Here is a 27,068-nt window from a genome sequence, read left to right as displayed (position 1 = left end):
TTGACACAAGTTGAGTAAAAGGGTAATTTTATTAAATCCTTTATTAAACAGTGTATACATTACAGTGCAAATGTAAGTGCAGGAGATAATCTAGACACAACGGAGGCGGCCGCCCACCCTATAATTCAGCCCCATACATAGGTCAGCAATGTCACCTATTCTTTGTTATCAGGCTTGATTCTCAGGTCGGCCAAGCTTTCTCCGCTGTGTATAGACGATAGGTACACTTTAAACCCATATCTGAAATTAGGCAGCATTAATAGTAAACTTATATAAACTGGCAAAAGAAGTTCCCCCTTCAACTGCTAATCACTGCGTCAGACCATGTGCCTTCTGGAAAGGTGGATGTTTCTTCTGGGACTAAGGACTGAACTATTTGCATAATGGTAGGATGGTGAAAAATGTAAAAAAAAAAAAAAAAATTAGATGCGTATTTTTCGCTTTTTTTTCCCCCGGAGCTTCCCAATGCATTAAATAGCAGAGAAAAATCCGCAAAATTGATGAACATGCTGCGTTTACCGCGATGCGTTTTTTTTTTTCGCAGAAAAAACATCATGTGTACAAAAATTGCAGAATGCATTAAAAATGATGATGGGTTGCTTATGTATGCGTTTAAGCGTTTTTTTTCCGCAGAAAGCGGCCCAAAAAAAAAAAAAAAACGCGAACAATCCTGAACGTGTGCCTGGCATAAGACATGGCAGATGGACATGTACAGTGACAGAAGGGGCTGTGATGCTCTGCATCACATCAAATCTATCAAATACTGAATATAAAGAAAATCTGAACATAAAAATCAGAATACATATATTTATCTTTATATAGAAAATTTCAGATATATTACTGACATGAACGTTAATTTAACCGTTCAATTTAAAAAAAAAAAAATCAATCAACGCTGATGAAGCAGATAAAAGCAGCAAAATACACATTATAAAGCTTCAAATTAAAAGGATCCGTGAGGAAAAGCATTAAAAAGAAAATGGCTTATGGAATTGTCTAAGCAGAACTTTGGAGATTTTACCAAAAAAAGGCGGCGATCCGAGGGATCTAACTGAAGTCTCTGTTAGGAAGGACACAGGGACCGATGAGTGTCCAGGTATAGAGGAGCAGACAGAGCCAGCTGGATCCCATCTTCACCCAGACGGCAGGCCACTTGCTTGTTATGGTGTTCAAGTTGGCATCCGGGCTGTAATTCAAGGAAACATTTATAGATTTCACCTGCTTTTATCATAGCAAAAGAAATAAAACTTGTGCACGACAGATTATATGTAAAGTCTAGAGTGCTCTTTAGTAGAAGAGTTGTGATATGGGTTTGCATGAAGATTATAAATTAACCCCTTAAAGAAAAAAAGCTACAACATATACATGGTACAATCTACAAAGCCATTCTGCGACAAGCACATGGTGAAGGCGTCACTGCAACCATCAATGGGCTGTATCCTAGAAAATTACAGTGATGCCTAGATTCAGAATTTGTGACAAATATCCAAGGTCTCACCTGAACCAGTTGGTAAGGGTCATCATTACATAGAGGGAAGCAAGGCACAACATCAAGTGGAAGAAGGAATAACTGTACTGGACACCGTCCTTCTCATTATCCACAACACGCCGAACCGCGCCGTCCTCAACATCACCGTTCCCTGTGCCATCATCCAGTATAGAAGTGTCCTGGCCAGAAAGGGTCAGCTTCCTTACTTGGCTGCTGGTGGAGTTGCGAATACTGCAGAGTACATGACCGGGCAGAGAAAATGCGGTTACATAAAAATACTCTAAATTACACTTATGAAATACAGAGTGGGGGTAGGGAAGTGACTGCTCTGTGCTTATCCCTGGTGCATGTCCAATACTAGCCAACTCTAAAAACAAACAACCAAAAAAACAAAACAAAAACATTATAATACTGTCCCCATGTGAAATACAACTGCTGTAATACTGCTCACCGTATAGAAGAATATAACTACTATAATACTACCCTCAATGTACAAGAATATAACAATTATAGTAGTTTATCCTTCTACATAGGGAACAGTATTATAGTAGTTGTATTATAAAACTGCCATCTATGTACAAGAATATAACCACTATAATACTGCCCATATACACAAGAATATAACTACTATAATACTGTCCCCATATATTAGGGGGCAGGATTATAGTAGTTAGATTCTATTATATAGGGGCAGTATTATAGTGGTTATAGTCTATTATATAGGGGTCAGTATTAGAGTAGTTCTATTCCTGCACATAGGGGGCAGAATTATAGTAGTTAGATTCTATGTACAAGAACATAACTACTATAATACTGCCCCACATGTACAGGAATACAACTACTATAGAACTGCTCCTGACCCCCTATGAGCAGGAATATAACTACTATATTACTGCCCACTATATACACAAGAATATAGCTACTATAATACTGCTCCCTATGTAAAATATAACTACTATAATACTCCCCACTATATACAAGAATATAACTACCATAATATTGCCCCTATGTACAAGAATATAACTACTATAATACTGCCCCTATATACAAGAATATAACTACTATAATACTGCCCCTATGTACAAGAATATAACTACTATAATACTCCCCACTATATACAATATAACTACTATAATACTGCCCCTATACACAAGAATATAACTACTATAATACTGCCTCCTATGTACAAGAATATAACTACTATAATACTGCCCCTATATACAAGAATATAACTAACTACTATAATACTGCCTTCTCCAAGCTGCAGCTCCAGTGCAAATATGAACACAGGCAAAAGTTATCTTATGTTATGAATAAAACATTGGTGCAATGAGCCTGAATATGTGACATGTACACTACGGCTTGTTCCCACCTGGAATAAAGGAGACACAGCACAAACATGATGAGTCCGATGATGCTCTGCGTGTCCCACCATTGTAGGGACCTGGGTGTCTCAGGGGTGGGAGTCAGTGGCAAGGACGATACATTGACGGGGCTCAATGTTGGAGAAGCGATTTTGTTCAGGAGGCTTATCAGGCTTGGGTTACAAGTACGATCTAGGGGAAGAAAACATTAGAATAAAGTTCAATTACATGGCTGAACAATCACTCCTCACATACAAATATAAACGATAAGAAACCAGAGAAACAACAGCAATACCATGATGTTTTACCCCAAAAGTTAATCTGTCTGATAACTGGCTGTCTTGATCAGAGGAAAGATCATCACTTTTAGAAAATCACTTCATGACCATTAAAGGGGTTGGTCATCTTCATGGACATTTATTTTTTATTACCGTACTTAAAAGCATGTACTTGGGACTAAAAATCATATTTGTAGTCTCATTAAAAATGTTGCATCGTTTGGATTGTACAGGCTTTGCCTCTTTGCACATTCAACTTTAATGTGGTATGTGATCATAAATCAGCAGAGAGAAATGACAAATAGAAATGGTACATCTTCCTGTCAGACCGTCATAATGGGTCCCTGGCACTGCTGCAATAATCGGTTTTGAAGTTTGTCCCTCATACCTGTGAAATCGTCCTGGAGGCAGGTTTTCCCCCCTAATCCAGCCTTCAATCATGGCCTCTGCGCGCCGGGTGCCGCCTCCTCTTCCTTCTGTAGCGTCCCCGACGCCTGCGCTGTAAGTTCGAAGGGCATCGCAACTGCTCATGCCCGAAAAAAAACAAACAAAAAAAGAAACACAACAACAGCGCAGTCGCCGGGGATGCTAATGAAGAGGAGGTGGCGCCCGGCGCACAGAGGCCATGATGGACGGCTGGGAGGCACCTAGATTAGGGGGAATGACGTGCCCCACTGGCGATTTCACAGGTATGAGGGACAAACTTCAAAAGCGATTATTGCAGCAGCGCCAGGGACCCGAACTAAAAGAGCCACCTTGTCAGAATGCAGCATTAGTGCTGCACAAGGTGGCTCTTTTAGTTACAAACTCCTGGGGGGAAATGGAGGGTGACAGGTTCCCTTTAACTCCTTCTGCAGCAAAAACAAAAGTAAAAGAACTGTAATATAAGTTGGTATGATGCAAGGTGTAGGTGCATGTTCTCACTTGCTACTAAACAGAATCTAAGAAAAACAAAATAAGCAAATAACCATCAGTAAGTAAATAAATAGCAATAGTGCATGAAAATAACAAAGGGTACTTGCCACTGTTTTGATAAAAAAAAAAAAAAAAAACACTACTAATTAAAAGCCATCCCACCTCATCAAGGTGACCCTACTCAGGACGGTCGTAAGGTACTATAACCTTACCATATGTCGTTTATATAGCTCCCCATGACCGGGTGTCCAATTGTCGGGGCCTCTGTCCTGTTCGGCCCTTATTTACATGTATGTCATTTGACATGTGATAAGGTTTTAGGCTGCCGTCACACTAGCAGTATTTGGTCAGTATTTTACATCAGTATTTGTAAGCCAAAACCAGGAGTAGCACAAACAGTAGGGAAAGCTATAACACAAACATGTCACCAAGTCTGTATTTTTGACCCACTCCAGGTTTTGGCTAACAAATACTGATGTGAAATACTGACCAAATACTGATAGTGTTACCGTAGCCTTAATATTAGAGGTTAGGACCGTCCCAAATAGGGTCACTGACATGGTGGGATGGTTTTTACATTTTTTTTTTTTTTTTTTTTATGTAAACATTTTTATCCCTAATTACAAGCATTTAATAAAACAAGTCCCCAAAAAGAGGACAGTTTTAAAAGATCAAGAAGGGATTACATGAAAAAAAAAAAATTAGAAAAAAAAAAAATTTAAAACTTTTTAATTACCAAACCTTGTGCCTGAGTTTCAGGAACTATGTCCCCACGACAGTCCCATTTCCAGTTTTTCCAGTGTTGTCCTAGGACCTGTGATGCAGTGACCCCTATAACAGGTAGGGGGCACTGCATGGTCTCCCCAGTATACGCGCGGAGGCGTATTGAGGCCATTGGAATGCATGGCAATTGCATGCATGGATGTGATTATGTGACAAAGTCCGGCGTTGTGGTGAATGGCAGATATACGTGTCGCAGAGGAGGGGACTCTGCGCTGCCAGCCTGAAGCGATGTGGTGTTCTGGGACCTATAGTCCCACAAGTGCATGCTGTATGTTTATCATGGGAGGTTGGCAGGGATAGTTATGTGAGATGGGCGGGACAAACTAGCCACACACCCACCCAGGGGAGTGGTTAAGGATATATAATGTGACCAGGGTGTTGGTCACATGGCCCTGTGTATGTCCTGTGTGGTTCCTGTGTTGGAAGACCTGGGAGTAGGCTTCCTGAAAAGCAAATGCTGGTGTTGGGAGGTCCTGGGAGTAGGACCGGATCCCTGAGCAGCACTCTGTGAAACTGTGGACCTGGATAATCTGGGTTGGGGAAGCTACCGACCTTCGGTGGGTCTGGACTAACTAATGTGTGCCGCCCAGGCAAGTTGGTGATCCCCGTGGGCAGCTTTCCCGGAAGAGTGGACTGACAAAGAGTCAGCAGGTGGAGCAGGAGCTCCCGTAAGGTACCTCTATAGACTGTTGGTCCTTATTGTTTCTATGAACTGTGTGGTAACCCACGGCAACTGGTGAAAGGAGGACCAGCGTGTTTAGTTGCTGCAACCGTAATGTCGTATGATGGTGCCTGTTGTGCTCCATGGGCATTATTGAACTGTATGGCGTGCGGTCACCTATGATAACTGGACACAGTGGTTCGGCGTGTTTAGTGACCGTGTTTCAAAGCCATATTCTATGATGTAAAGACTGTTTTTCGTTTGTTGATCATTCTATGGTCTATGGAGAGAATAAACCAAACAGACTGCTTTAAGTGAAAAACCGTGCCCGTGTGCCTGAATCCCGTGCCAAGCGAGTGTCCCCCAATACACTTGGTAAGTCCAATCTTACAGGCCATTGTGTAGATTTAAATCTATGCGAAATCAAAAATAGGAAAAGCTCCTACCACGAGAGAAACATTGTCCAAGATAATCCTATAAACTGCTGGACAATGCAAAGAATTGCACTCACCTGGCTCGTTGGACATTGCCGACCAGGTCAGATACAAGGTATACAATGTAATCATGGAGGACTGAAGGAGGCCTGATCGTGGCTGATATTCCTGCAATATGAAGAAAGAATATATGTGCTTAGGAACATGTCCACATGATTAGAAAGGCAGGGACGTCATCAAGGTTGGGTATCAAAGCAACTATGTGCTGGAATGATATACATCCTGTACACCCATCAGCCATACAAGAAAGCCTAATAACATGTAGCCCAGAGCATCACAATGTCTCCGACGCCTTATGTTTTTCCCATAGGACATCCCAGAACCATCCTTTCACCAGTTTAAGTGAAGCAGACACATCTGTCCATCCACATAATGTAATTCATCAGATCAAACCACCTCCTTCCATTGCTCCATGGTCCGAGTCTAATGCTCATCGGCCCACTGTGGGCACTTTGACTCAGTTTTCTATACATTATAATTGGTCCATTTGTCACAATCACTTAGATTCTTAAAATTTGTCTTTTTTTGGGGTGAAAAATCACAGTAAACAGATTTCACTCAACTATAGTTCTATACAGCCAAAAAGGCACAAAGCGGAAGTGCTTCCTACACAAAAACAAACCCAGCCCATCTCCTGTACCACCTCGTGCTTCTCATCAAGCGCCATTATCTGCTAGAAGATCTCAAGACATATCCTGTACCTGTACTCTAGGAAGAATGGAGATGACGGATACTATGAGACACAAGATCATGTTGAAACTTATAAAGAACTTGTTTTCAGTGCAGCCGCTGGGTATGGTGTAGAAGACATAGAAGAGGACGACGGCGGTGAGGGACAAGATGTAGAGCAGGCTGGTCACTGTCAGCAGCACTGGAGGAGACAAAACAATGGCAATCATTAGATCAGCCATACTAATGACACAGTCCAAGCTTTAGAAGGGTCACCTTACCTGCATACCAGCATTTGGAATTGCCTTCCTCCATGCGCTCCACCCACGACTCATTCACAGAATGGGCAAAGTCAACAAGCAGAACTAACTGGATGACGATGAAGCTGGCGGCCCCCAAAGCGCCGATCCAGAACCATGCTGAAATGACAGGAAGGAACACTATGATGATCCCTCTATATGAAATACTATGAGCTTAGCTGCAGCTGTACAGCTCCATGGGCCAAAAGTGAGAAATGACATTTCCAGGAATGTACCGAGTCATACAGGAGTGACTGCACTACTGCGTGACGCCAAACACAGGTCACATGGCACCAATGTCATGACATGTATGGATCAGTTTGTCCACTGATACACACCAAAAAAAAAAATTGCCAGGTCATAAGACTACATAGCTTTTTCTCCAGAAACCGCAGTACTTGTCCGCAGGCCATGAATCGGGAAAGAAAAAAAACAAAAACAAATAAGGACTCCCAATAGTCGTCAGCAGTTTAAAAAAAAAAAAAAGTTTAGCGCAATGGAATATGTAGGCTCAGTTTACCTAGCTTTAATGGATTTGTTCACCTTTGAGCAAAATTTCACATTTGTTTGGATCCAGAGTTACATCCTGCATTATACTCCAGAGCTGCACTCACTATTCTGCTGGTGGAATCACTGTGTACATACATTACATTACTGATCCTGTACTGATTCTGAGTTACATCCTGTATTATACTCCAGAGCTGCACTCACTATTCTGCTGGTGCAGTCACTGTGTACATACATTACATTACTGATCCTGTACTGATCCCGAGTTACATCCTGTATTATACCCCAGAGATGCACTCACTATTCTGCTGGTGGAGTCACTGTGTACATACATTACATTACTTATCCTGTACTGATCCCGAGTTACATCCTGTATTATACCCCAGAGCTGCACTCACTATTCTGCTGGTGGAGTCACTGTGTACATACATTACATATCCTGTACTGATCCTGAGTTACATCCTGTATTATACTCCAGAGCTGCACTCACTATTCTGCTGGTGGAGTCACTGTGTACATACATTACATATCCTGTACTGATCCTGAGTTACATCCTGTATTATACCCCAGAGCTGCACTCACTATTCTGCTGGTGGAGTCACTGTGTACATACATTACATATCCTGTACTGATCCTGAGTTACATCCTGTATTATACCCCAGAGCTGCACTCACTATTCTGCTGGTGGAGTCACTGTGTACATACATTACATTACTTATCCTGTACTGATCCTGAGTTACATCCTGTATTATACTCCAGAGCTGCACTCACTATTCTGCTGGTGGAGTCACTGTGTACATACATTACATATCCTGTACTGATCCTGAGTTACATCCTGTATTATACCCCAGAGCTGCACTCACTATTCTGCTGGTGGAATCACTGTGTACATACATTACATATCCTGTACTGATCCTGAGTTACATCCTGTATTATACCCCAGAGCTGCACTCACTATTCTGCTGGTGGAGTCACCGTGTACATACATTACATATCCTGTACTGATCCTGCGTTACATCCTGTATTATACCCCAGAGCTGCACTCACTATTCTGCTGGTGGAGTCACCGTGTACATACATTACATATCCTGTACTGATCCTGCGTTACATCCTGTATTATACCCCAGAGCTGCACTCACTATTCTGCTGGTGGAGTCACCGTGTACATACATTACATATCCTGTACTGATCCTGCGTTACATCCTGTATTATACCCCAGAGCTGCACTCACTATTCTGCTGGTGGAGTCACTGTGTACATACATTACATTACTTATCCTGTACTGATCCTGAGTTACATCCTGTATTATACTCCAGAGCTGCACTCACTATTCTGCTGGTGGAGTCACCGTGTACATACATTACATATCCTGTACTGATCCTGAGTTACATCCTGTATTATACCCCAGAGCTGCACTCACTATTCTGCTGGTGGAATCACTGTGTACATACATTACATATCCTGTACTGATCCTGAGTTACATCCTGTATTATACCCCAGAGCTGCACTCACTATTCTGCTGGTGGAGTCACCGTGTACATACATTACATATCCTGTACTGATCCTGAGTTACATCCTGTATTATACCCCAGAGCTGCACTCACTATTCTGCTGGTGGAGTCACTGTGTACATACATTACATATCCTGTACTGATCCTGAGTTACATCCTGTATTATACCCCAGAGCTGCACTCACTATTCTGCTGGTGGAGTCACTGTGTACATACATTACATTACTTATCCTGTACTGATCCCGAGTTACATCCTGTATTATACCCCAGAGCTGCACTCACTATTCTGCTGGTGGAGTCACTGTGTACATACATTACATATCCTGTACTGATCCTGAGTTACATCCTGTATTATACTCCAGAGCTGCACTCACTATTCTGCTGGTGGAGTCACTGTGTACATACATTACATATCCTGTACTGATCCTGAGTTACATCCTGTATTATACCCCAGAGCTGCACTCACTATTCTGCTGGTGGAGTCACTGTGTACATACATTACATATCCTGTACTGATCCTGAGTTACATCCTGTATTATACCCCAGAGCTGCACTCACTATTCTGCTGGTGGAGTCACTGTGTACATACATTACATTACTTATCCTGTACTGATCCTGAGTTACATCCTGTATTATACTCCAGAGCTGCACTCACTATTCTGCTGGTGGAGTCACTGTGTACATACATTACATATCCTGTACTGATCCTGAGTTACATCCTGTATTATACCCCAGAGCTGCACTCACTATTCTGCTGGTGGAATCACTGTGTACATACATTACATATCCTGTACTGATCCTGAGTTACATCCTGTATTATACCCCAGAGCTGCACTCACTATTCTGCTGGTGGAGTCACCGTGTACATACATTACATATCCTGTACTGATCCTGCGTTACATCCTGTATTATACCCCAGAGCTGCACTCACTATTCTGCTGGTGGAGTCACCGTGTACATACATTACATATCCTGTACTGATCCTGCGTTACATCCTGTATTATACCCCAGAGCTGCACTCACTATTCTGCTGGTGGAGTCACCGTGTACATACATTACATATCCTGTACTGATCCTGCGTTACATCCTGTATTATACCCCAGAGCTGCACTCACTATTCTGCTGGTGGAGTCACTGTGTACATACATTACATTACTTATCCTGTACTGATCCTGAGTTACATCCTGTATTATACTCCAGAGCTGCACTCACTATTCTGCTGGTGGAGTCACCGTGTACATACATTACATATCCTGTACTGATCCTGAGTTACATCCTGTATTATACCCCAGAGCTGCACTCACTATTCTGCTGGTGGAATCATTGTGTACATACATTACATATCCTGTACTGATCCTGAGTTACATCCTGTATTATACCCCAGAGCTGCACTCACTATTCTGCTGGTGGAGTCACCGTGTACATACATTACATATCCTGTACTGATCCTGAGTTACATCCTGTATTATACCCCAGAGCTGCACTCACTATTCTGCTGGTGGAGTCACTGTGTACATACATTACATATCCTGTACTGATCCTGAGTTACATCCTGTATTATACCCCAGAGCTGCACTCACTATTCTGCTGGTGGAGTCACTGTGTACATACATTACATATCCTGTACTGATCCTGAGTTACATCCTGTATTATACCCCAGAGCTGCACTCACTATTCTGCTGGTGGAGTCACTGGGTACATACATTACATTACTGATCCTGTACTGATCCTGAGTTACATCCTGTATTATACTCCAGAGCTGCAAATTACAGCTCATTTTCATCTGGTGGAAGGGGGGGAAGGGAATCTTTGACGCATTTAAGCAGCTTGGGCTATAATATCAGACTGGATATGATACATTCAATTTGCATGAAATTATACTCCCCACAGTCTTCACACTTTCCTTGTCTAATGTTACAGGGACACTTGCAAATTACTAGTGCAAAATCCATGCAAAAATTGGAAAAGAAGGAAATGCTTTGAAATTTCAGCTTTAAAAATTGTATTGAATTTTGAATACATTTCTTAAGTATATTGCAGGCTGTAAGTCAGCACAACCTTAGTAATGTACTGAATTCCTGGCTGGAAAGACGTCAATAACTATAGACATTTAAAATGCTAATCAAGAAAACAGAGTGCACTCTCCTGATTCATAATGGATACGGATGAGGACGTCGGTCACATTTACCTCTGGTGAAAGCTCCTTCTGGAATGTAGAAAGCGCCCACCATAATCCCCACAATGGCCAATATCTTAAAGAACCAGAACCTATAGGACAGAAAAGAAAAAAGTAAGCTGTGTATAGTAGAAGCTAAAGAGTGTCCTTCTAGCATGTGCACATCTGTCCTGATAATCAGTAATATAGTCGCATGTCCACCGTGTATGTGCAGAATATCTATGTATGGATGCAAACATTACTCCACTCATATGACTCAGGCTTTGTTTTAAGTGACATATTTTTGGAGGTTTAATTTTTTATACATACACTTTATTAAAGCATATTTTATATGAAAAAAAAACAAACAAAAAAACAAAACAAAACAATTTTCCAGTGGAGGTCTTATTTTATTATCCCCCCTTGAATGGTACGATTATATTATGTACGAGTCTAATACTGATTTTTTTTTTTTTACATACATTATCCTCTCTCACCCGTTCCTTTAATGTGCATTTTTCCACTGTAACTGGAGCACCCATAAGAGCAACATTACTGATAGAGCTAATCATGATTTGTTAGGGCCCGACGATAAAGTCATTGCCAAGTCCTGTATATGACCATTGGCAATACAGACGCTTCTATTCAGTTCATGGTGCTCATTGTGTTCTATGTAGATAGTGAAGGATAAGACAGAAGTGGCAATTAACCGCTTCTTCAAAGTGCCACAGTTGTGTGTCACAAATCTGACCTGCTCGATTTTAGGAAAGCATTAGCTTTAAGTCTAAGTTCACATTTGCGTTGTGCGCCGCAGCGTCGTCGCAACGCACAACGCAAACAAAAACGCAGCAAAAAGCATGCACATGCGGCCCATGCGGCGCCAATGTTAAAAGATAGGGCCGCACGACGCATGCGTTTTTGAAAAGGTCGGTGCCGCCCGAAAAATGCAACATGTTGCGTTTGACGCGCCCAGACGCCGCATGCGGCGTAAAACGCAACAAAACGCAACACAACGCATGCACATGCGGCCCCAATGTTAAAGATAGGGCCGCACGACGCATGCGTTTTGTTGCGGCGGCGACGCTGCGGCGCAAACCGCAAATGTGAACGTACCCTTACTCATGTCATAACTTATCAATGGTGCTAAATTAAAGCCCCGAACAAGGAGCCGTGCATTTACATTGCTTTGACATCAGTTTAAAAGGGGTTAACATACAAGTATGGGAAAACAGCTACTTGTTCCACCCCTTTCCCTCTCTCTAATAAACTGCGCCACAGTACAGTATTCAAGTGAATGAAGCTGAGCTGCAATACTGGCTCAAAGGCAGGAGTTGAGCTGTTGCTTAGAAGAAAGGTTTTTGGGGGTGAAGGGAACCTGTCACCCCCCAAAATGGAAAATGAGCTAAGCCCATCGGCATCATGGGCTTATCTACAGTATTCTGTAATGCTGTAGATAAGCCCCCGATGTATCCTGAAAAAGAGGTTAGATTATACTCACCTGGGCGGGCGGCCACAAATCTTCTTACGATGACGTCTTCTTCTTGTCTTCACGTCACGGCTCCGGCGCAGGCGTACTTTGCCTGCCCTGTTGAGGGCAGAGCAAAGTACTGCAGTGCGCAGGCGCTGGGCCTCTCTGATCTTTCCCAGTGCCTGTGCACTGCAGTACTTTGCTCTGCCCTCAACAGGGCAGACAAAGGACGCCTGCGCCAGAGCCTCAGCGTGAAGACAAGAAGAGGACATCATCCTATAAAGATGGGAGGCCGTGGACCGGACCGCGACACCCATCGGACCGCACCGCAGTGGGACCGCCACTGGGTGAGCATAATCTAACCTCTTTCTCATCTTTCTCATATTGCACTGACTTTTCTATGCTTCCCCTGGATCTGAGTGTCTTGGTGCAGCACATATAATCCTTTTAGTATGCTTTCTTACCTATCAGCTTGTTTTCCATGACCTGTTTTCATGTATCTCATTGTGTGATCCTGGCATCTCTTTGAGTGGTCAGTCCTCCCCCTCCCTCACTTTATGACCTTTGCTTAACTCCGTACATCTGGTCTCCCATACCCAGCCACCTCCTCATTCACACCTGATTGCCCTTAACTGGGGATATAATCACATGCAGGAGTCTGCTACAGACTCAGTCTGCTGCAATTCTTCTTTTAACTTCCATCTTTTAAATTACATCTTTTTAATTATGAATTTGAATTAGACTGAATTGGACTGGAATTGACTGGAAGGTAACACAATACCAACCACTACAATGTTTCGATTTCTTTTCTCTTTCACCCCCATACTACTTTCCTTCTTACAATCTCCTGCAATCCCTCCACCTAGTAAGGAACTAGTCATTTCTTCCTCCATCCTCGCCAGCCATCTCACCTTCTCCTCAGAACTGTTCCTCCACATACAATCCTTTTTCTCCAGACACACACGGCCACATCATGTCCTATCCTGCTCCCACCTTCTAATATTCTGTCTGCTACTCCTCATCGCTGGTGACATATCCCAAAATCCCGGCCCTCCCCAACTCATCCCCACACTCATTTCTAACCCCCTGCCACGATCCTCCGCACGTTTTCCCAACCATGACAACCTCATACCCATTCATCCAGCCCCCACTCCCCCTACTTGGGGCACTATGGAACGCACGCTCCATCTGCAACAAACTGAAATTTATCCACGACCTCTTCATCACCAACAAACTCTCTCCTTCCTCGGCCTCACTGAAACCTGGCTCACCCCCTCTGACTCGGCCTCTCCAGCTGCGCTCTCCTATGGCGGATTCCACCTCTCTCACACCCCTCGCCCCAGCAACAAACGTGGTGGAGGAGTTGGATTGCTCCTGTCCGACACCTGCTCCTTTACTCCAATCCCGCTACCACCCTCCGCTAATCTTCCCTCGTTTGAGGTGCACTCTGTCCGCATCTACTCCCCCTCCAACCTCCAGCTGGCTGTCATCTACCCCCCCCCAGAACTAGCCATCTCCACCTTTCTCGACCACTTCACCACCTGGCTACTTAATTTCCTCTCTGTCGACATCCCCACTATCATCATGGGTGATTTCAATATCCCCATTGACACTTCCACCTCAGCTGCCTCTAAACTTTTATCACTGACTGTCTCCTTTGGCCTCACTCAATGGTCCTCTGAGGCCACTCACAAAGATGGCCACACGCTGGACCTCATCTTCACCCGCCTCTGCTCCCTTACTAATCTCTCTCATTAACACACCCCTCCCCCTGTCTGACCACAACCTACTGACATTCTCTTCCCTCTCCTCTCCTAGTGTGCAACCCCCACTCCACAAACTCCCTCGCAGAAATCTCAAACATCTCAACTTACAATCACTCTCGGAGTCCCTTCTCCCTCTCACAGACATAGCCTCCCTTCATGACACAGATGCTGCTGCCACTTTTTATAACACCACAATAACAGCAACACTCAATTCGGCCGCCCCGCTCATGCATAGTAAAACTCGTACAATTAACAGGCAGCCCTGGCTGACCAACCTGACCAAAGAATTGAGACGGGCTTCCAGGATTGCTGAGTGGAGATGGAAGCAATCCCGCTCTGCCGACCACTTCACTACATACAAGCAGTCCCTCGCCAGCTTCAAGTCTGCGCTCACTGCTGGAAAACAAACTTACTTCTCATCTCTCATATCCTCCCTGTCTCACAACCCTAAACAGCTTTTCAACACTTTCAATTCTCTACTCCGTCCCCCAACACCTCCCCCCTCATTTCTGCTGAAGACTTTGCCTCTTTCTTTAAAGAAAAGATCGATACGATCAGAGAAAGCTTTGGCCCACAGCGCCCTCTGCCCCTCTTAGCTGCTCAACCCTGCTCCTCCAAAACCAGCTTCTCCACCATGACAGAAGATCAGCTCTCCATCCTCCTGTCAAGATCACACCTCACCACCTGCACGCTTGACCCGCTCCCATCCCACCTCATCCCTAACCTTTCCATGGTCTTCATCCCAACCCTATCGCACCTCTTCAACCTCTCACTCACAACAGGTGTCTTCCCCTCATCCTTCAAGCATGCCAAGATCACACCCATCCTCAAAAAGCCCTCCCTCGACCCATCCTCTGTGTCTAGCTATCGCCTGATATCTCTTCTCCCTTATGCCTCCAAATTGCTGGAGCAACACGTCCATCTTGAACTGTCCTCCCACCTCTCCTCCCTCTTTGATCGGTTACAATCAGGCTTCTGTTCCCATCACTCAACTGAAACTGCCCTAACTAAAGTCACCAATGACCTACTAACTGCCAGGAGCAAGCGACACTACTCTGTCCTCCTTCTCCTGGACCTGTCTTCTGCCTTTGACACTGTGGACCACTCCCTTTTGCTACAAATTCTCTCATCTCTTGGCATCACAGACTTAGCCCTTTCCTGGATCTCGTCATATCTGACAGACCGAACATTCAGTGTCTCCCTCCCCCACACCACCTCCTCACTTCGCCCCTTGTCAGTCGGTGTTCCTCAAGGCTCTGTTCTAGGACCCCTACTCTTCTACATCTACACTTTCGGCCTGGGACAGCTCATAGAATCCCACGGTATGCAGTACGGTATGCAGTACCATCTCTACGCTGATGACACGCAGATCTACCTATCCGGACCTGACCTCACCTCCTTACTTACCAAAATCCCGCACTGTCTGTCTGCTATTTCAGCCTTCTTTTCTGCTCGCTTTCTACAACTGAACATGGACAAAACAGAATTCATCATCTTTCCCCCATCTCACTCTACCCCTCCACCAGACCTATCCATCAATGGCTGCTCACTTTCCCCAGTCCCACACGCCCTGTGCCTCGGGGTGATCCTCGACTCTGCCCTCTCTTTCAAGCCACATATCCAAGCCCTTGCCTCCTCCTGCCGTCTCAAACTCAAAAATATTTCCCAGATCCGTGCTTTCCTTGACCGCAAAAACGCTAGTGCATGCCCTTATCTCCCGCCTCGACTACTGCAACCTCCTACTCTCTGGACTCCCCTCTAGCACTCTGGCACCGCTCCAATCCATCCTACACTCTGCTGCCCGACTAATCTACCTGTCTCCCCGCTATTCCCCAGCCTCTCCCCTATGTCAAGCCCTTCACTGGCTTCCTATCGCCCAGAGACTCCAGTTCAAAACCCTCACAATGACATACAAAGCCATCCACAACCTGTCTCCTCCATACATCTGTGACATGGTCTCACGGTACCTACCTACACGCAACCTCCGATCCTCTCAAGATCTCCTTCTCTACTCCCCTCTCATCTCTTCTTCCCACAACCGCATCCAAGACTTCTCCCGTGCTTGCCCCATACTCTGGAACTCTCTACCCCAACACATCAGACTCTCGCCTACCATAGAAACCTTCAAAAAGAACCTGAAAGACAGACCTCTTCCGACAAGCCTACAACCTGCAGTGATCCTGAAGTTACTGAACCGCCGCGCAACCTCCCCTACCCTCTCCTAGTGTTTCATCACCCATCCCCTGCAGACTGTGAGCCCTCGCGGGCAGGGTCCTCCCTCCTTATGTACCCGTGTGCCTGTTATCTGCTCATGTTTAATGTATTTGTCTATATTTGCCTCGTATTCACATGTAAAGCGCCATGGAATAAATGGCGCTATAAAAATGTATAATAATAATCTTTCAGGATACATCTGGGGCTTATCTACAGCATAACAGAATGCTGTAGATAAGCCCCTGATGCCGGTGGGCTTAGCTCAACTTCCATTTTCGGGGTGACAGGTTCCCTTTAAGGGTAGGACAACACCTATGCTATCACAATTCCACGTCGGGGCAGAAGTTACTATGTTATATCGGCTGAACTATACCCCCAACCAATTCCATGTTACCCATTGTGTATAGCAGCTCGGGGGTCTTTGCTCGTCTTTACTCCGATCATCAGCAAGGAGAAGACCAGGAAGAACATGGACATGGCAAAGCTGACCCGGTAGACGGCCTTGTATCCAACCAGTACATTGCAGTTCACGATTCCTTTCAGGTGGGGGAGCGCAGTGTCAAATCCTCCTTCACAAAACCCTGGGATCTGCGGAGCACAGAATATTAGCAGGTATGGCAGGCTGTGACTACAGATGCACATATAGCAGGCCGTGTACGCCAACATCCTACAGTCACAATCCTAGCAATGAGAATTTCATTTAGCACATTTTTTTGGTTCTGTTTCTGGGAGATAAATATGCCAGCATTGCAGACTTACCTGGGCTTTCCTGATTTGCAAGTATTGTATTTTAAAGGTATGAGAAGCGGAAAATTTTCACAGATAGAAACCAGTCCGACTGCTACAGAAAAGTTTTTCCCCCATAGATATGACTAGGAAACAATCAAATCATTTCCTAAAACACCAATAAAGTCTTTATAGAGCTAAATACACTGGGTTAAATATTAACCCCCCTCTGACATGACGACCGCAGTGTATATAGTAAGAGTTAGCTCCACTTTTCACTTTGTGATGATATCTCTATAAATTCATCTCCTAGTGTGCATATTTGATGCCATCAATGGGAATCTGTCAACAGGTATTCGCTCCCCCATCTGAGAGCAGCATGATGTAGAGACAGAGACCCCGATTCCTGCGATGTGTCATATATTGAGATGCTTGCTGTCATTTTGATACAATCACTGTTTTCTCTGCTGCAGATGTATCACTTCTCTGAATGCAGAGCTCTATATAACTCCGCCCCCACCACTGGTTGGCAGCTTTCTGCCTATGCAGTGTCCACAGAAAGCTGCCAATCAGTGGTGGGGGAGGAGTTATACAGAGCTCATGAATAAGGAATGGAATCAGGTTTACTAGTCCTCCAATGACAGTCTCCTGATAAACAAACAGTGGCTTTATGAACATTTTTGGGATGGTGAATTGGCTATTACTGTCCGATGGACCATTTGCTATAGTAGAGTAAGGCGATACGGTCACAAACCCTCTGGGAACAGAAATGCAGGATGGGACAGGACAACGGCAGGGGGTTCAGCTAGTAGGTTGTGACTTTATGGCAGTCCAGCATTAGAGAGAAAGTACCCGGAGACTTATACCAGAGGATGCAGGAAGTGGGAGCTTCCTTCCATCGTGCAGGATGACTTATTAATACATGCACAATATGGGCCGAGCTCCATTAATGTTGTCTGGGTTGTGCGTCACGTGCGGCTCAGCACAAATTACTGCTATTGATTTTACCAGCAACTTCCCAACTCAACCACTGGACAGAAGTGGAGCCTTTTGTAGAACATAGTAGCCAGAAACCCTTGGAGCCCCTTGAGGGGGTGTTCCCGCACAGCATTTGCGCTGTATTTTTTTTTTCCCTGTGGAAAATATGAAGATCAAGCAAAGTGGATGCAATTTCATGAAAACTTGTGCAAATGTTCGATTAAAGACATTGTTCAACTGCGTTTTTCATGCACTTGTTCCCATATAAATGTGTCTGAAAAAAAAAGCAATTGTGCTTAAAGGCCATGTTCACACGTTCCTGATTTCCCTGCTGTTTTTTCTGCACTAAAAACCGCAGCTCTTGGCAGAAAACGCAGGTGCATTTTTTGGTGCGTTTTTTGATGCGGTTTTTAGTGCAGTTTCTGTGTGTTTTCTAGGAAGTTTTTTTAGGGATAAAATGGCTGAAAATACCCTAACCCTACCCCTAACCCTAACCCTAGTTCTAACTGTAGTGGGGAAAAAAAACAAACTAAAATTCTTTATTTTATTATTGTTACTACCTATGGGGGGTGATAAAGGGGGGGGGCATTTACCTTTTTTTTTTTTATTATTTTGATCACTGTGAGGTTATCACAGTGATCAAAATGTGCCTGGAACGAATCTGCCGGCCGGCAGATTCGGCGGGCGCACTGCGCATGCGCCCACCATTTTGGAAGATGGCGGTGCCCAGGGAGAAGACGGCCGGACGGACACCGGGAGGCCCGGTAAGTATAAGGGGGGGGGATTAGGGCACGGGGGGGGGGGGGGGGCGGGGTGGCGTCGGAGCACGGGGGGGGGGGGGGGGTGGCATCGGAGCATGGGGGGGCAGCCACACTCCGCCCACGCACTTCCTGCTGCAGCGGTTCTGCACCACAAACCGCAGAAAACCCGCAGATATTTTTTTCGTCTGCGGGTTTTACTGCGGGTTTGACCTCACAATGGAGGTCAATGGGTGCAGAACCGCTGCAGTTCCGCAAAAAGAAGTGACATGGTACTTCTTTTTACCGGAGCTATTCAGCGCGGCTTTTTTCGCGATTTTCCGCAATGTGGGCACAGCAGTTCCTGTTTTCCATAGGGTACATTGTAATGTACCCTGCATGGAAAACAGCTGCGGACCCGCCGCGGCAAAATCGCGGCGGTTCCGCATTAAAAAAAGGATTGTGTGAACATGGCCTTAGGAACAGAATCAGTGTTTTTGTACTGAATAAAAATGTATAAAAAATGAAAGTCAAATCTGCATAAAAAAAAAAGAAAAAAAAGACACAGCTAAAAGACGTATGATATTAACAGACATCGGAATGATGATTTTGGAGTTGGTTCATTTAGGCTACTTTCACACTGGCGTTTTTTTTTTTTTTTTTAATACGTCGCAATGCATCGTGCGACGGACCGCCGGGAGCAAAAAACGTTTAATGTAACGTTTTTTGTTGCCGAAGGACCGCATTTTCCGACCGCGCATGCGCGGCCGGAACTCCGCCCCCACCTCACAATGGTGCAGCGGATGCGCCGGAGAAATGCATCCGCTGCACCCGTTGTGCGGCGCATCAAACGCTAGCGTCGGAATCTCGGCCCGACGCACTGCGACGAGCTTAATCCGACGCTAGTGTGAAAGTAGCCTAAGGCTGGTGTTGTATGCGGGAACGGTGGGGTAAGTGAGCCAAATTCATAAAGATGTGCACGCCAGAAAATCCCAGGATTGCACTGTGCTTTCATGTAATCTAGTGTTGATACCGCGGCGCCCTACAATAACCCAACAATTGGAAGCAAGCTGCACAATCCACCTTACCGGCTCTGATACATTGTAGCAAACTACCAGTACAGGAGAGAGAGATCGTTCTTCTATAATCTGCATTGAATGTGTTGCACTAATTAGTTCCTAGTGCGCCAGGGCCGGACTTTCCGCTGGGTCTTCTCCTCCCGTCCATGAATGACAGGTCACTGCTTTTTCAGTGATCAGCATCCTCTAACATCTAGCTCCGCCATCCTAATGCAGCCTGGCTGAGAACTCAATCTAAGCATCTGTCACCCAAGAATGACGGTGCGAGATTTCCAATAAAGGATGCAGGTTATAGAAAGAGCAGTGACCGGTCAGTCACAGACCGGAGGTAGGCGGAGGGGCAGGGACACACTCAGTGAGGAGAAGACCCAGTGCACAGACCGGCCCCGGTGCATCAAAATCTAATTAGCATAGCACAAAACAGATTTCTTCATCAAAAGATATCAATTTAATCTGTTTTACAGCGCTATTACTTTACAAAATTGTGCCGACAAGTTCTCACAATTCCAACATTTGAGAAGAACGGAGTCTGTTCAAAGCTCTAGTCCACAATATTAACTATCAGCAAGCAGCGAAATTCAGGAGAGTGAACGAAAGCCTTCAGATATGTCAGTGACAGCACCTAGCACAACATATCTATTATGTTTGTAATGGCTGACATCATAAAACCCTGGTAGCTCGTACACATCACAGCAAGAGGTTGCTCATGGCACAGATATGTAGAGTGCTGGGTACTACCCTGTAATCAGGTGGCATCACTGTAGATTATAGAAGGTGACAACGGTGGCACAATGAGCTCATCACATTCTTCTACTCCTCTATACCCAGGTTCTAGACGATGCCCGATGGAGCCTCACAAACAAAGACATAAGGTCAGTATCCCTCTACCTGTGGCTCAATAGCTGTTTCAAAACTACAATTCCCAGCATGTCCTGAGTGCATGAGCTGTCAGGGTATGCTAGCAGTTGTAGTTCTCCAATAGCACTAGAGTTACAAGCTGAACGCTGACATAACACACTGGATTCAAAGGCAATATTACATGCTTTATATACAGACTGCGAGTGTCCTTACCCGATCTATAAGTCATATATGAGGTTCTAAGTTTTGGTCAGGAAACCCGCAGTTAGTCCATGATATATGGTGGTTTGAACCCAACCTTAGGGAACTGTTACACGTGCTTTTTCCTAACACTTTTATTCTGTTCTGATTTTGGAGACCGTAAACAAGCACCAAAGTGACACTTCAAACCAATTCCCAAGGGAAATGCCAACAAACATTGCCCCCTCAGGGGTCAGTTCTCATAACAATCCTTTCCAGCATACACCCTATAATCCAGATTCTTAAAAAACACTGCATATGGTATAAGAAAATGAGAGTAGGAAAATCTTACCTCTATACACAGACTGATCCAGCAATGTAACAGAGCAGCCATGGCCGCCCTGTACAGCTACCAGCCTGAGCCACTGACATCACAATAGGCAGCAGCTGCCAGACGACGATCCATTAATATAGACAATATATCACCAAGTGTGGAAATAAAAAGCCAGAACGGTTCAGTAGTGCTAGAACCTAGGAGAATCCCTGCAATAAGTATATTAAAGATGCCCTCCCATTAACTTTTTTCTCTAAACCTGTGTAATGTGAATGTAGAGTACTGTTGTTGTGTTAATACTCACCTACTGCAGACTTCTCCAAGATCCTCCTCCTCTTGTCAATAAATAACGTGACTGCTCTCCGGAAGTCTCTTTTCTGGACTCATGCTGAAGTTCCATAGGCTTACAATGTAAAAGCCACTTCTGGTTACATAGAGCTTTATGTGACTCCGAGAGTCTGAAGAGCGGTGATGTCACTGAGAAGAGGAGCAGAAAGGCACTGGATCCCAGAGAAGATCTTTGAACAAATTATTAAACACGTATGTAAGTACTTGGATAAGAATACAGTAATTAACCAGAGCTAGCATGGGTTTGTAGCAAACAAGTCATGCCAGACTAATCTAATTTCCTTCTATGATGGAATCACTGACTGGGTGGATCAGGGAAATGCGGTAGGTATAGTATATCTCGACTTCAGCAAAGTATTTGATAAAGTATCTCATACTATCCTTATTGAAAAAATGACCGAGTACGGGAATGACAAGGCTATAGTTAGGTGGATTCATAACTGGCTCAGTGATACTCAAAGAGTGGCAATAAATGGATGCACATCCAATTGGAAGAGTATTTCAAGTGGGGTACCACAAGGCTCTGTCCTGGCCTCAGTGATGTTCAACATTTATACAAATGATCTAGATTATGGAACTGAAGGTAAACTAATCAGATTTGCAGACAATGCAAAGGTAGGAGGCATAGTTAACACTAGAGAAGACAGAAAGGATTCAGAAGGATCTAGACAAGCTTCAACAATTGGCAGAGACTAATAGAATGGTATTTAACATGGGAGAAATGCAAGATTCTACATCATGGCAAGATTCTACATCATGGCAAGAAAAACGAAAATTACATGTACAGAATGGAAGGAATAGAACTAAGCAACAGTACGTGTGAAAAAGACTTGGGTATACTAATAGATCACATACAGACAGCACGTGAGTCAACAGTGTGATGCAGCAGCAAAAAAAGGCAAACAGTTTTAGGATGTTTAATTAATAAATATGGCGCTAATATATGTAAACTGAACCAGCTGTAAATTAGGCAGGTTTTACCCAATAAGTAGAGCAGATTAGGGAAGTCACACCTGCAAATTATATCTCTGTAATATAGCTCTAGGTGATATGGATGCAGGTGTGACTAAATTCATCACAAGATTAAAAAAAATAAATAAAAACCATAAACATAGTCCAAGGAAATAAAAACAGTCCTCCCCAGAAGTGGGTAGTTGAGCTCACAAAGCGATATAGCTACCAAGATGGTGAGCGGGCGGCAAACTATGTCCTTCAACAAACGGTTAAAGGATCTGGGAATGTTAAAGGGAACCTGTCACCTCATTTTTCACATATAAGCTTTGGCCACCGCCATTAGGGGCTTATCTACAGCATTCTATAATGCTGTAGATAAGCCCCTGATGTAAACTGAAAGATAAGAAAAACAAGTTAGATTATACTCACCCAGGGGCAGTTCCGATGCTGCCCGGCGCCTCCCATCTTCATGCGATGACATCCTCTTCCGTGATTCTGTCGTGGATCCTGCGCAGGCGTACTGATTTGCCCTGTTGAGGGCAGATAAAAGTACTGCAGTGTGCAGGCGCCGGGAAAGCTCAGAGAGGCCCGGCGCCTGCGCACTGCAGTACTTTATGCTGCCCTCAACAGGGCAAATCAGTACGCCTGCGCAGGAGCCGCGGCAGAAGCATGGAAGAGGACGTGATCGCATGAAGATGGGAGGCGCTGGACCCACGATACCCATTGGACTGGACCGCCCTCCCAGGTGAGTATAACCCAACTTATCTACAACATTACAGAATGCTGTAGATAAACCCCTAATGGCGGTGGCCGCAGCTTATATGCGAAAAATGAGGTGACAGATGCCCTTTAAGCTTGCAAAAATAGAAGGCCAAGAGGAGACTTAATAGCTGTCTACAAATATCTGAACGGATATCACAGTGTTGAGGGATCATCATTATTCTCATTTGCGCATGGAAACACAAAAAGCAATGGAATGAAACTAAAAGGGAGAAGAAACAGATTAGACATCAGCAAAAAAGTTTGGGGACCATGAGGGTAATTAAGGAGTGGAACAGGCAGCCACAAGAGGTGGTGAGTTCTCCTGCAATGGAAGTCTTCAAACTGAGGCTGGACAGACATCTGTCCGAGATGATTTAGGGAATCCTGCATTGAGCAGGGGGTCGGACATGATCACCCTGGAGGTCCCTTCCGAGTCTAACATTCTAAGATGAATATACAGTACAGTACACTACATGCATAGGTTTAAGAAGGGAAAAAAAGTTCATGGAAGGGCATCTTTAAAACTGAGTGTATGCTCTCCTTTTGCAGGCATAGACACTAGTTTATATTTTCTAGTAGGAGATTGTCCACTCCATTATCAGATGACTGTGACTGTATTAGATTCATATGGCAAGTATCATCATATGGCAGGTGCACTTTACTGATACAGGCAACTGGATGCCATAGAGGGCAACAAGTACCATGCACAGGCCCCTTCTCCCAAGCCAATGTGCTTGCACTTCCCCGTCATTACACATACCATCCCTGTTATTAGTGGTAGAGCCCATTCATACATCATTGCAGGAAGGTAATGGTAAGGGCACAAAACACTTACTCCACTCAGCTTGTCCGATATTCCTGGACTTAGCATTACAATGCAAAGCAGCGTCCCCAGAAACATGAGGAATGCATACAGGAGACGGGTCACGGTGGAGTTTCCGGAGCTGGGGCAGCAGCGACATAGGACACACGTGGCACCGCTGCACAGACACGGAATCTGAAAAGAAATAAGGATTAATGGGGTCAGAGCGATCAGCTGAGGCTCACATGAGAGCACAGGAGACAAGTCACACGAGAATGCACGATACAGAACAGATGCCCTCGCCCCCACAACACCCATCGAAAGGCTCCTGACCACCAGTCAAAATCTGCGAGGAGCCCACCTACCCACTGTCATTTATTAAAGGGATTTGTCACCTTGCATCTAGTGTAACACTCCAACCCTCTTTGGTGCACATGAAGCAGAAGACCAATGTGATTACGGAGTGACACCACGTCATCAGATGAGAGGCATCACCACTTGCAAAACTATTTACCATGAAGTTTCCCCATTAGTGTATTGTAGCCTATTTAAAAGGGGGCAGCGATCAGCTGCAAAGATTAAAGTCACTCGATAGCACATTTCCCTAAAGATGCTGCTGGAAAAGGACTGGAGGTGAGCAACTATTGCGCAGGGCACTTTGGGGGTCTGGACACAAGGAGCAGACATTGGAGTCTTCATTTACATAAGCATCTGGAGGTCTTCTAGGTCCCTTTTATAAGTTACGATGTGCTATAATTGAGTGATTAATAGAATTGGTGCAAATTGTCTTGCAGGACCCAGGGCCATCATCCACGGCAGTCATCTGTCATCCACAGCCCTTCCTTTGATTAGACAGCCTGGTGCGACATCACGTGCCTGTCAGACCGGTTAATCAAAAGAAGTGTGGGAGATGCTGGGAGGAAGGAATCAGCTCTCAGGGCTCCTGCCTGCGGTCACAGAGGGGCTGCCGGACCGGGTTCTTCCAATCAGTTCACCAACTCTTAACTAACAGCTAGAATGACCACAAGTGGTGGCAGAGTGAGATTTAAAGGGGCTTTCTAACGGCCACCACTGGGTTAAAGTAGTAGAATCAGATGGTACTAAACTTTCGCAGTTTCTTCATCCTCTAGCGGCGACATCACAACTACAAAGCACACCACCGCTGCAGCCAATCACTCAGTGGGCTATAGTTGTAATGGAAACACAGCAACAGTTCTGGATAGGGGGAGGGCAAGTATTCTACTGCACAGAATATTAAAGGGAACCTGTCAACTCCCCCCCCCCCCCAAGCATTTGTAACTAAAAGAGCCACCTTGTGCAGCACTAATGCTGAATTCTGACAAGGTGGCACTTTTAGTTCTGGGTGCTGTAAGCGCAGAAATAATCTTTTTTGAATTGTGTCCCTCATACCTTGAAATAGTCCTGGGGGCAGGTCTTTCCTCCCCTAATCCAGATGCACCACAGCCGTCACTCATGGTCTCTTGGCGCCATCTCCTCAGCATTATTCAATCGTCCCGGCGCCTGCGCAGTTAGCGCTGCCCGTCCACTGACATCACTTGATGTCTTGATTACTGTGCCTCTGTGGCCCAAGATCCCGCCCCGCAGTCTCTTCGGATTTATTCACACTGCGGGGCTGGGATTCTTGGGCATGCGCAGTATTTATCTGCGGCTCTCCCTCATCTCCCTCCGCCTTCCTCATACTGTGCAGCATCAGAGGAATCATCAGATATCTTCAGATTCCTCTGACGCTGCACAGTATGAGGAAGGATGAGGGAGAGCCGCAGATAAATACTGCACATGCCCAAGAATCCCCGCCCCGCAGTGTGAATAAATCAGAAGAGACTGCGGGGCGGGATCTCGGGCAGCGCGGCCACACAGGCGCAGTAATCAAGACATCAAGTGGTCAGTGGACGGGCAGCGCTAACTGCACATGCCCAAGGCATAAGATGACTGCGGAGGCACCGGGAAAATTAAATAACGCTGAGGAGATGGCGCCAAGAGGCCATGAGTGACGGCTGTGGTGCGCCTGGTTAGGGGGGGGGGAAAGACCTGCCCCAGGACTATTTCAAGGTATGAGGGACACATTTCAAAAAAGATTATTTCTGCGGTTACAGCACCCAGAACTAAAAGTGCCACCTTGTCAGAATTCAGCATTAGTGCTGCACAAGGTGGGTCTTTTAGTTACAAACGTCTGGGGAAGGGGGTTTAACAGGTTCCCTTTAAAGTGGTCTACAGCTGTAACAACTACAACTCCCAGCATGCACTGTCAAACCTTACATCTACATGGAAAATGGTTTTAGAGTAGAAGCGATTCTTTACTGTAAGAGCAGAGACACCAGGGATCCCCCAGGGAGTGTGGATGACAGATTTAGTCAGTGTGGCCCCTGGGAGTGTAAAGAGGGGGCCCAAATACAAGAGACCACACGTCACCCCCCTATACAGGGAGGCCGCCCACCTGCTGAGCCCCAGCAGTGGACACAGACATGTAACTCACCAGCTGTTACAGAACTAAACACCCCCCAGCTGGGTGCTGAAGTGAAGCAACAGCCCACTATGGAACAAGTCACTGACAACCGTCTCTTACCCAACTGGCGATAGAGCAGATGCCGAGGACGCCCCCCATGATAATCAGCGGCTCCGGCGACCACAAATCCTTTGTTTACACGAGCACAGCACCACCCGTCACCTCTTCCTTCCCAGACACTGCGCCTCTCTGCGTAATGACGTCACCTCATCC

At 45.1% G+C, this 27,068-nt stretch overlaps 1 protein-coding gene across 1 annotated transcript; it reads right to left on the bottom strand.

Annotated features, from left to right (window-relative positions):
• Window positions 1–10: 10 nt before the first annotated feature.
• SERINC3 (serine incorporator 3) lies at window positions 11–27,068 on the bottom strand. The gene is made up of 10 exons (XM_069751248.1): window positions 26,916–27,068; window positions 24,365–24,526; window positions 16,968–17,161; window positions 11,159–11,238; window positions 6,935–7,072; window positions 6,686–6,855; window positions 6,002–6,092; window positions 2,862–3,045; window positions 1,499–1,720; window positions 11–1,186 (listed from the first exon to the last, which is right to left on the bottom strand). Exons 1-10 carry the CDS (start codon window positions 26,952–26,954, stop codon window positions 1,048–1,050), a joined length of 1,419 nt encoding a protein of 472 aa, XP_069607349.1. The 5' UTR covers window positions 26,955–27,068; the 3' UTR covers window positions 11–1,047.

Source organism: Ranitomeya imitator, chromosome 2 (genome assembly GCF_032444005.1).
Source record: "Ranitomeya imitator isolate aRanImi1 chromosome 2, aRanImi1.pri, whole genome shotgun sequence".
Lineage (NCBI taxonomy): Eukaryota > Metazoa > Chordata > Amphibia > Anura > Dendrobatidae > Ranitomeya > Ranitomeya imitator.
The sequence above is the reverse complement of the archived record's forward strand: the minus strand, read 5'-3'. Positions and strand labels throughout refer to the sequence as shown.

What these genes read in the sequence shown, in the direction of transcription:
- SERINC3 (XM_069751248.1), bottom strand. Translation starts at nt 26,954, where the DNA reads ATGGGGGGCGTCCTCGGCATCTGCTCTATCGCCAGTTGG. An exon ending in CCATTCTTCCTAGAGTACAG is followed by an intron (nt 6,093 to 6,685) that starts GTACAGGATATG and finishes TTCATATTGCAG; the next exon opens with GAATATCAGCCACGATCAGG. An exon ending in CTGTGTCTCCTTTATTCCAG is followed by an intron (nt 1,721 to 2,861) that starts GTGGGAACAAGC and finishes TGTACTCTGCAG; the next exon opens with TATTCGCAACTCCACCAGCA.